This window comes from Spea bombifrons, chromosome 4, assembly GCF_027358695.1.
Source record: "Spea bombifrons isolate aSpeBom1 chromosome 4, aSpeBom1.2.pri, whole genome shotgun sequence".
Taxonomy (NCBI): Eukaryota; Metazoa; Chordata; class Amphibia; order Anura; family Pelobatidae; genus Spea; species Spea bombifrons.
In genome coordinates, this window is record NC_071090.1 from 50,627,835 (window position 1) to 50,638,353 (window position 10,519).

Sequence of the window (10,519 nt, forward strand, 5' to 3'; positions counted from 1 at the left end):
AGTATATAACATAAGGTAAAGCGTGCTCTGCCCAAATGAGCTTACAATCCAATCTATACAGATATATAGATAGATATAATATGGCTCATAATATCTTGCTATTACTGGTATTGGGTTTATTTATTGATTATGACCTATGATCAAACAACGAGCCCCTTGTTTTGTCTGTGGGTTGCTCCAAAATACTTCTAGTGCCTGACCTAAATCTCAGATGTTGTTTCTTGCAGCTGATTATCCAAGGATTTAAAGAAGGGTAATATACGTGATTTTGGGAAGAGAAAGCGTCTTACAGACACCTGCTGAGGATCATTGCTACACTAATTCAACCATTAATGAATTTACTGATCTCTGCCCGACTAACAGTCGCATGTATGTAACTTCTGTTGCAAACACATAAAATAATATGTAAGTCGTTTATAAAATCACTATGACTCCATTCATTTTTTGGGGTAGCAGAACTTTGTATAGCCCCCCCCCCTATTATTACACGATTCATTAAAAGATCACAGAACAATGCAATTACTTCTCAAAACTCTTCTCATTGGCATTATCTGCTAAAATTACCATAAAATCTTTAACATTACCATTGCTACATATTTTTTGCTAGATTATTGCTTTGCTAATAATAATGTCCTCTTTTTTTTGTAGACAATACCTACTTAGAATGGAAAAAGAAGAAAGTACCTTTGAGTTCCTAGATCATCTTTGTTACGTGAGTGAACATATCGGGTTTTTTGGATCCATCAAAAATACTTGTGCTGATTTTGTTGTAACAGAGATTGATCTCTCTGGCCGCTTGGTTACTGAAGCTTATCACAGAGAGGCTGAAGATGCGATAATAAATACTAATGACAAGAAAAAGGCTCATCAAGAACAACTAAAAAAACAACCGGTTACCTCAAAGGACATTGATCATGAAGTTCATGCTGGGTTTTCTGGATATGTCAACATCATGTCAGATGCATCAAGTGAAGAAATAAAGGATTTCTCAGTGGAAGAGCTTATTCAAGAATGTGATGCAGACTCTTGCAATTTGCTAAACCCTCTGTTGGATGCAGCCATGCAGAAGTCTTTAAACCAATTTGCAGCTTTGATAAAATCAAGATGGAAATCACAAACATCTGAAGATTATCAACAAGAACTTTCCCTTGGCTTGTTTCCTGACAAGAATGAAAGAGCAAAAATCCACAGTGTTGTGCGACAAACGTTCCCATTTCTCCTGACAATTACTAAAAGTACAGAACTTCTTGTCAAACCAAACTTGGATTACAAAGAGCTGTGCCAGCTAACATCTGAAGAGGAGGCGGATGAATTCTTTACATTCTTAGATGCAAAAGTTGAAAATTCCAGGTTTACGTTTCATCCTGATGCCTGTAAGGAGCACAGGACCTCTGTGCATCATTTTGTCAGTAAGAAATTTGGAAAACTATTGGAAACTAAATCGTTTTCAGAGAAAGACCCTAATGGACAGCAAAAGGCAGCCATAACGGTTAGATTTAGAGATAGAGCAGGCACTTCAAGAAAGAGGCACAGAACAGAGGATATTGACAAACACAGTGTATACACCGGTAAGAGTTATGTCACTAATAAACTACGGACTTCAAAATGACATTTTAAGTACGTTTTATTCCTGGACTTATAAAGGATAGAAGTAAGAAGGATTGGACTTCTTTATTCACAAAACAACTTAAAAACAAGAATCCACATATGCATTAAGTCAAGTATTTAGTTTTTTCATGGCAGCCTGTTTTTGTGGTGGCAAACACTCTTTTTATGAATAGATACTGTCTCTAATTAAATACAGCGACTCATTAAGTTTGTTTCAGAGATCCCTTGTTGTAAAGTGCACTCACTTTTTGGTCTATTTTAAACTGACCTATATTGGCAGTTGTATCCAATCCTCCAATGTAAACATAGATACATAAAAATATAGTTGAAAACATCTTTCTAAAGTTCTAAACCAGGGCTTGACAAATTTGTTGTGAATCTAGGCGCCAGGTAAAAAAGTTAGGAGCCAGGATTTTTTTAAACTAACAGTTGGTCAGGAGGGATCCGATCATCATCAGCCCACTTACTAAACTCACAGCGTTTGACCTGGAAGCACCCTGGACTTTCAGGTCAGTGCTGTTTGTTTTTTTTTTTAAATACATTTTTTTCACTCTTTCGATGCTGATGTTCCATTGGAGCACAGCATTGACAGATATTTAGTCCCCACAAGCTTGTGGGGACAAATGTTAACCCCTGCAATGCCACGAATGTGTCATACACAATTGTGGCATTGAAGGGGTTAACGCTGCACTGTCGCTCTCATGGAGTGATCAGGCAGCAGGGGGCTGTTGGGGCTGGTCTCCACACTCATGGCGAGACCAAAGAACCCTCTCACCCTGTCCCTGAAGCTGCCTCTGGCAGCTGGGAAGCAATTGCTGGTCTATAGACCAGCCACTGCAGGGGGGAGTCTATGATGACTGCTGTAGGCTTCTATGCCTACAGGAATCCTCAAAGGGCTTGTGGGGGCTCGTTTTTTTGCTGTTGCTGGTCTGCCTGGGCTTCCAGGCAGACCACCGGCAGCAGAGCCCCTTACAAAACGGGAGTTAACCCCTAAAACGCCGCGATCGCGGCATTGAAGGGGTTAACGCTGCACTGTCGCTCTCAGGGAGCGATCAGTCAGCAGGGGGGTGTTGGGGCTGGTCTCCACACTCATGTGGAGACCGAAGAACCCTCTCCCCTGTCCCTGAAGCTGCCTTTGGCAGCTGGGACTCAATTGCTGGTCTATGGACCAGCCATTGCAGAGGGAGTGTCTTTGATGACTGCTGTAGGCTTCCATACCTACAGGAGTCATCAAAGGGCTTGTGGGGGCTCGTTTTTGCTGTTGCTGGTCTGCCTGGGCTTCCAGACAGACCACCAGCAGCAAAGCCCCCAAAACGGGAATTAACCCCTAAATGCCGCGATCGCGGCATTGAAGGGGTTAACGCTGCGCTGTCGCTCCCATGGAGCGATCAGGCAGCTGGGGGGTGTTGGGTGAGGTCCCCACACTTGTGTGGGGGCCCAATCAACACACAAACCCCTTCCCTGAGGCTGCCTGTGGCAGCTGAAAACACGATTGCTGCTTTTCCAGCAACCGCGTTTTCAGCCTACAGGATCACTCCGTGGGAGTGATCTCAGGCTCGGGGGCGGGCTCGGAGTGGCTGTGCTTCTGGGCAGACAGGAACAGCGCCCCCATGTGGTGACTCAGCCTCTTACATCCACAATTTTTTCTGGATGTAAGAGGCTGACAAAACCTAGGCGCCAGGACAAAATTCTCTGTCGCCATGGCGACCTGGCGCCTGGGATTTGTCGAGCCCTGTTCTAAACCTACCACTGGCAACCATATTTATTTTCCCTGTTTTCCTAGCTTTATATGTCATGTGTTACATAAATTGTTTTTGTTTTAGCATTTAGCCTTACGAAAGAGAACCTGGAAACCATGGAAGCCATCAGCTGTATGTCTTCGTTACTTGGAATACTTCCTTCAGATTTCTCTTACGCAGGAATCAAAGACAAAAAAGCTGTTACTCACCAAGCCATGGTTGTAAAGAAGGTGACCCCAGAGAGGTAAAATGCATGTTCTTTTCAAAATTGTCTTCATATAGTTTAAACTACAGTAACTATTTTTGGAAGGTTATTATACTCCCCTTATTCAATGTAAATAGTAGTCGAATAACACAATATTCATCCAATATTGGTGCCAATACTTGCTGGGATATTATTTTAGGGTTTCCAACCATTGCCAATACAGGATCTTGGTAGCCTTCTGTGCAGTCTTTTCAATTATACTTCTTTTCACAGAAAACATCTTTGCTATGGTTCCACAACACTGACCAGTTTCCCATTTGTTTTTTGTAAAGCTTGCAACAGATTGGAAGTTCAATTGAAAGAAAAGGAATGAAACTGTATAATATACGGTCTACGAACCAACACTTGCGGCTTGGTCAGTTGACTGGAAATCATTTCAGTATTGCTGTCAGGGATGTTAAACATCACAGTGATGATGACGCTTCAGCAGATATTGAAAAGAGAATTGAGGAGGCCATTTGCAATGTTAAGGTTAAGTTTTAGAAACATACCTCTTCAAAGACTATCATGTACTCTGTCTCCGTGTTGTGTTCATACTTCTCTTCCTGCCATTACCCTATCTGATCCGGCCATCTTACTTGTCTTACATACCAGGTCTTGTACATTGGAAACCATAGGCGCTCTCCTTTCCCTATCACTTGTGAACAACTTTCTTCTCATTAAGTTCTCCTTTCTTCTGCCACTGGAAGTCTTCAAACCTGTTCAAAACACAAAAACATGATGTTTTGCTGATGATGTCCTTACAACTGTGTATCTTTTCAGATGAAAGGTTTTATAAACTACTATGGACCCCAGAGATTTGGAAAGGGTCACTCTCATGAGATTGGACTAGCATTGCTGAAAGATGAAATGGTAAATTTCCAGGGCTGAATCATGGTGTGTAAAACTGATAACATACTAGCATATAACATAGCTTTTTAAATGAGTAAATATAGAAAACTGTAAAAACAAAATCTCCAGCTTCACTGGTACTGACCTAGGACTTTTATGAGGTTGTGCCATATTGTTAATATTATCAGAACTGTTATCAAGCTTAACCTATTAACTCCCTGGCTTGAGTGCTGTGCATCATAACAGGCGTGTCAAATGTGGTCAGTTTACAAAGACTGAGATGGGCTTTACGGCCTCCTTTTCTTCCTTGGAAACCATTTCAACTGATAGAAGCGACCATTATTGTATATGTATGCACATGTTTCATGATGAAACTTGTTGGTATACTCTTGAACCATCTGTAAATATCAAGATTAACAGTTATTTATTTTCTGTAGGAGAAGGCTGTGAAGTTGTTGTTCACACCAGGTGACACCGAAGATGCTGTAAATAAGGCTAAACAATATTTCCTTCAGACAGGTTAGTTGGAAATATAATAGTACTATGACTATGGTGGGGAGTTAATTCATCTTGTTCTTGTTTTTTTGTTTAAACAAACATCTTCACTATGCATTATGATACGAAATGTGATCTCCTATGTGGTCTATTTAAGTATGCTGACCAGCTCAACCTTGGCAGGACAAACTTTCATAATACATAGTGAAGTTGATTTGTTACACAATGAAGTTTGTTAGACTGCCCGCAGGGGTTTATGGAAGTTAGATTTAAACAGTACCAGGTGAGTCTAAACAGAAACATTTGCCTATATGTTCAACAAGCTTCACATTTGTCTCAGCATATGTATATTCAAGTTAGATTTTTCATATATTGCAGGAGATCCCAAAGGAAGTCTCACATTAATGCCTGATTACAAGGTCCGTGAAAGAATGCTGCTCCGTGCACTCAATCGCTATGGAATGAATGAGGAGGGATTTGTACGAGGGTGGTTTAGCATCCCACATTCAATGCGAATCTTTTACACGCATGCCTATTGCAGTAAGGTGTGGAACGAGGCAGCCTCTTACAGGTTTTTGTCCTATGGCTCTAAAGCGGTGGAGGGGGACTTAGTTCTGTGCGATCAAAGGACTGATGAAAAGACTTTGCTCAGCGATAGAGTAAGTACATGGTTTATATATTGCAAAACAATGCCTTTGCAGAGTGGTTTTCTCCCCAGTTCCACTGACTAACCTATTTTATTTCTTTGCAGGTCCATGTAGTTACTGCAGCAGAAGAGAATGAAAATGTATATACAATAAAACAAGTAAGCTTTCTCTTTTATTGATTTCCTTTAGCATTAAACAGCTTAGATATTATGCTAATACAAAGGTCTCAGACTGTCATGTTAACACAATGCTAATATTGGTTGACAGAGCCAGTGTAAAGTAAATAGTAATACGAAACTTAATGTGATAACATTAAGGCAGAGGTATATATTCATTATAGTGAGAATTGCAGGAAAGCTGGACATTTTAAAGACCTGACTTTACTGCATTATAAGGACCTACCACATTAGGCTTGTCCTATTATAACAATTATTAATGTACTTTATGAGACAGTGTTGATCCTAGGCCTCCTCCTGGCTTGTCAACAGCTCAAGCTGTGGACTTACTTTATGTTGCCGGCTAGGCTGCTGTGGCTGAATGAGCTGAGCCTGGGATCTGCCTCAGCTCTCTGTGTGTTGTGGAAACAGCAGAATTGATAAACCTTTTTTACAGGGAATGACTTCAACAAAATATCATATTGGAGGGCATGACTTCCAAAAAATCTCATATTAATATTGATCTATTAATTTTGATCTATTCACATTTTTTTTAAAGGTAGTTCTCCCAATGCCTGGACACAGCATTAAGTATCCTACAAATAAAGTTGGACAGTGGTACCGTGAAGCTCTTGCCAGGGATGGGTTACAGACCTGTCAATTTCGAATTGGTTCCTTGCAGTTGAATCTTCCTGGGTGCTACAGGCACATATTAAAACATCCCCACAAACTATCATATGCGTTACACCAAGAAAAGGAAAATAAGACAGAAAATGAAGATCAGGACTCACCGAAACAGTTTTTAAAATTGACATTTGAACTTGATTCTTCCTGCTATGCAACTGTTTGTCTTAAGGAGATAATGAAATGTAAATTTTAACTTACCTTCTTGAACTGCTTTAGTAATAAAGAAACAGTATCAATAAAGATACTTGGGGATTTGTAAAATTGTTTATGAAGTTTAATAACTAATAAGGTGTTTCTCAATTTAATTGTATTACTTGAATGAATGTTCTCATTATGCGGTACCCACATTGCACAATGTGTCTGGAAAAAAAAAGATTCAAAATTTAGCTCAAAACAAACAAAAAAAAAAGTCCAGAGTTCTCTGTTGCTTACATTTTAATGCAACCAGCTGTCAAGCTTGCATAGTTAATTATAATCAAGTACGAAAAGCCGAACGCTAGTCAGTGGAAGCTGGCTACCTGCGTACTTTGGAGAGTATTTTTTACCAATTTGAGTGGATCTGCAGGTAGCAGAAAAAACACAAGACTATGAACATCCTGCACAGGACCCAACGGAGGTGCTGAATAACCCTAGTCTGACTAGATCAAGAAAGGAAAGCAGTGGCCGCACAACTGTTAAATCATTCAAGAGCAACTTCGAGCAAGTTAATACATTAGCCAGTGTTTCCAGCTCAGTCATGCCAGCTAGGGGAGATTGCAGTACTCCATAACACCTTCTACAGTTGAGCAGCTTCCAGTGTGAGATCCATGTCCTCTCTCCTACAAGTAGACATAGTCATGGAATGCTTTTATTTTTCCTTCTCTGTCCTTGTCTGAGTAAGAAAAAGCCCTAAGCTCAAACTGGGCTTAGTAGGGCAGGCTAAAAAATGTTTTCCCATGAAAGTTTGGTATTTGGATGCTATAAATTAAGGCTTTCAAGTATTTATATCAGAAAAGAATGGAGAAAACAAAGTGTGCAAGTATAACATTATATGGAATATGAAGATAGAAGTTTTCTATTTTCTGTTTCAACAAATGAATCTGGTAGGCCAACACGTCTAATCAGAATTGAAAAGTTTGGGTATAGTAAGGTGATATTTCATGTCTAATCTAAAGTTTAGCCAACGTAAGGGCAGTACTAGCTGATATTTAAGTGCCATCCTAAGGCTTGGCAGAATAGAGCAGAGTTCAATGCTCTCACATCGCCTTTTGGATGACATTGTTTTAAAAAACAAGTATTTGACAATGTGTTTTTATTTCAAAAAAAGCTCTTATTACAAATAAATTGCTAGATAAGCAATTGTCAGTTTTTGACAATAGGTTCGTATAAAGTTATTCTCACTTCCCCAATAGATACAGTGATGCTTATGGCATGCAGACTGTAGTGGTAAAACTAGATGGGATACAATAATAAAATTAGCAAAAAGTAGCAAAGTGGCTGTGAAAGCGGAAAGTGGCTGTTGTGTGGGGGGGGGCACAATAGAAGTTAGAAAGAGGATAAAATATGTAAAGGTCAAGATAAAATATAAAAAGAAGATAGAAAAAGGGAAATATGTCAAAAAATACACAATCAATATTTGTGTCTTTATCGACTTTAATCATGGTTGACCAGAATAAATGTATTCATTTATCTTGGCTAGTCTCCACGGTAACTGAGCAAAGGTTCCAGGTTCAGTGCATAACCCAGGATCTTCTTTGATTTAATATGTTTACAAAATTTTGATTCAATTTTGTATATGTGTTAGGGCCTTACCTCTCGCTGCTTGATCATCTTTGGCCCTTAGGTGGCGTAATTGGCTTCTGTTTCATTCCCTGGTGTACATTAGCAAATAATGGCCGCGTCGGTCCTTTTGCATCCAAAAGACTACTTAAACCAGATACATGATACTTAGCATCACACACGTAGGGAGCATTTCTGGATGTGATGTTCTGTTTATTGAGTTAACAGTATTTTGTTTTACTTTGGCTTGTCTTGTCACTTTGCTAGTACTCTGCCTGCCCCGACCCTTTAGCTTAAACTGGTTTTCTTCAAGTAGTATTTCTTCTCAGCCCTTTGATTGTAGCCACTAAGCCGTGACTCTCATTGTACCTGGAGGCTCATCTGAAGGAGTATGTGGCTATTATAAGCTAAAGACATGTACACAAAGGGTTTCCTTAGCTGACTCAGACCACAGTCCATCTGTAGGCTTTGAGTTTGTTACAGCAAGATACTTGTGGATTTATCTGAGTTGGAAGCGTTTGTAATTGATTTTGATGGTTTTATGACATACTTTTTTTAAATTTATCCTTGCTGGGAGAGTTTCCACTTAAGCTAATATTCATTAGTTTTAAGCAGTATACCCATAGAGATTGATAGGCACACTTCGGCCCTTCGGTGGTTGGATCATGATTTGATACTCAAAATACTAAAAAGTTAATGTTTTTACATTCTTATCATTGCATTTCATATGACACACAGCAATTTGATATGTTTATCATACAAAAACGTTCCACTATTATTTACTATTTTCCTTTATCTTGTGCTCCTTTGTTGCACACTAAAAACTATTTGAACTGCCTATTTTATTTCAATTTGTTGAAACTGTTTCGTAAAGAAAAGCAAGTCTAACTTAAGGCAGCAGTTAAGAAGAAACATGTCATCTAAGGCCACATGGCCTTAAAATAAAAAATACATGATATTTATTTATATAGCACCGGCAGATTTCACAGCACTGTTACAACAGGGGCAGTGAAAATATTTTAAAAGACAAGTATTTTTTTGACAATAAAATGACCATGGTGGCCTGATTGCAGTAAGCATGATGTGAAGAACTCAGTGATGTTGAGATCTGCTGGTGGGGATGATGGATGATTTCTTTAGGATGCAGGTTACGGGTAAAACAAGGTTGAATGCTTCTCTGAATAGGTGGGGTTTTAGTTACTGTTACAAAAAGGTGTATGGAAGAGAATAATTGAAATCTTGGAAAAGTAAGTGGGAAGATGTAATAATTGTAGAAGAGACATGGCTGACATGAGGTTGGCAAGAGATTCTTGAGAGAACAAAGGGTCTAGTTAGGAGAGTAATCGGATCTCTGGAGATCAAGAGTCAATGTAATTCTGGAGTGTAAAGCAAGCTAATGGAGGGACTGGCATAGTGAAATATGTTGAATAGATACCTGAGAAATGATCTTGGGCCATTGTTGCATCATATGGTAAAACAGAATAAGAACATTTATGAAGGGAGAATTTCATAATTAGGATTGGGTTCAGGAGGTGAAGCGGAAAATTGATCAAATATCAACAGAAATACAGCACAAGATACAGAGGAGGAATGATTAGGTGGCTATGGAGAAACATTTCACTAGGCTTTGCAAAAAGTTTCAACTAAAATGTTAAAATACTGCACAAAGCATGTTTATTGTTAAAAATGTTAAATCTAAAATGCTAACAAGTTATTTTCCACGTAAGGGATACACAAAAAAGGTATTGAGAAGGAGACTAATCAAGACTTGGTCAAGATCCAGTAGGACAACCATTTTCCTTATCCTTCAGTTTCTTACCCCCTAGATGTACTACATCCCCAATTTACCCCTTCTGTGTACACCTGTTTCCTAACATAAGGGAGAACATGCTGGTGAGATTAAGAGGTTATGGGTTAATAGGATAAACATAAATTTACCAGTAGCTTCGGATTTTTTTTTCTAACTGTATACCCTTTCTCTAAACCCTTTCTAACCTAGTGATGCATTTTAATAAATTGATATAATGTGAATGGCATATCATAAGGGAGGTGAAGTCGGGTTTTGCTTCAGGGATATTAATGCTCTTTGTTTCAGCTAACTTTTAGAATTTAGATTTTTTTCTCCTTCATATGGTTAATATTAGATTCTTAATAGATAGTTGGGATTTTGATTTGAAATGGATGACCAGGGAGTTACATTTGTGTATATGAGTTTGAACAGTTAGCAGTTGTTATTTGCATTTCTTTCAAAGTGTCACATTCTGCCCAGGCTGCGGAGCTGCATATCTGTCTTGCTTCAGTTTTTCTGTTTTGCTTCGATCCATTCCTGGATTT

General features: G+C 39.0%; 1 protein-coding gene across 1 annotated transcript; it reads left to right on the forward strand.

The window, feature by feature from the left end:
- The first annotated feature begins 213 nt into the window (after window positions 1-213).
- PUS7L (pseudouridine synthase 7 like) lies at window positions 214-6,667 on the forward strand. Its single transcript, XM_053463369.1, has 9 exons — window positions 214-369; window positions 649-1,568; window positions 3,432-3,591; window positions 3,885-4,083; window positions 4,375-4,464; window positions 4,881-4,962; window positions 5,317-5,597; window positions 5,690-5,743; window positions 6,300-6,667. Exons 2-9 carry the CDS (start codon window positions 665-667, stop codon window positions 6,618-6,620), a joined length of 2,091 nt encoding a protein of 696 aa, XP_053319344.1. The 5' UTR covers window positions 214-369; window positions 649-664; the 3' UTR covers window positions 6,621-6,667.
- Window positions 6,668-10,519: the final 3,852 nt, after the last annotated feature.

Excerpts from the sequence above, each read along its gene's own strand:
- PUS7L (XM_053463369.1), top strand. The coding sequence starts at position 665 with ATGGAAAAAGAAGAAAGTACCTTTGAGTTCCTAGATCATCTTTGTTAC. Across the intron at positions 1,569-3,431 it reads CAAACACAGTGTATACACCG|CATTTAGCCTTACGAAAGAG; the intron begins GTAAGAGTTATG and ends TTTTTGTTTTAG. Across the intron at positions 5,598-5,689 it reads AGACTTTGCTCAGCGATAGA|GTCCATGTAGTTACTGCAGC; the intron begins GTAAGTACATGG and ends ATTTCTTTGCAG.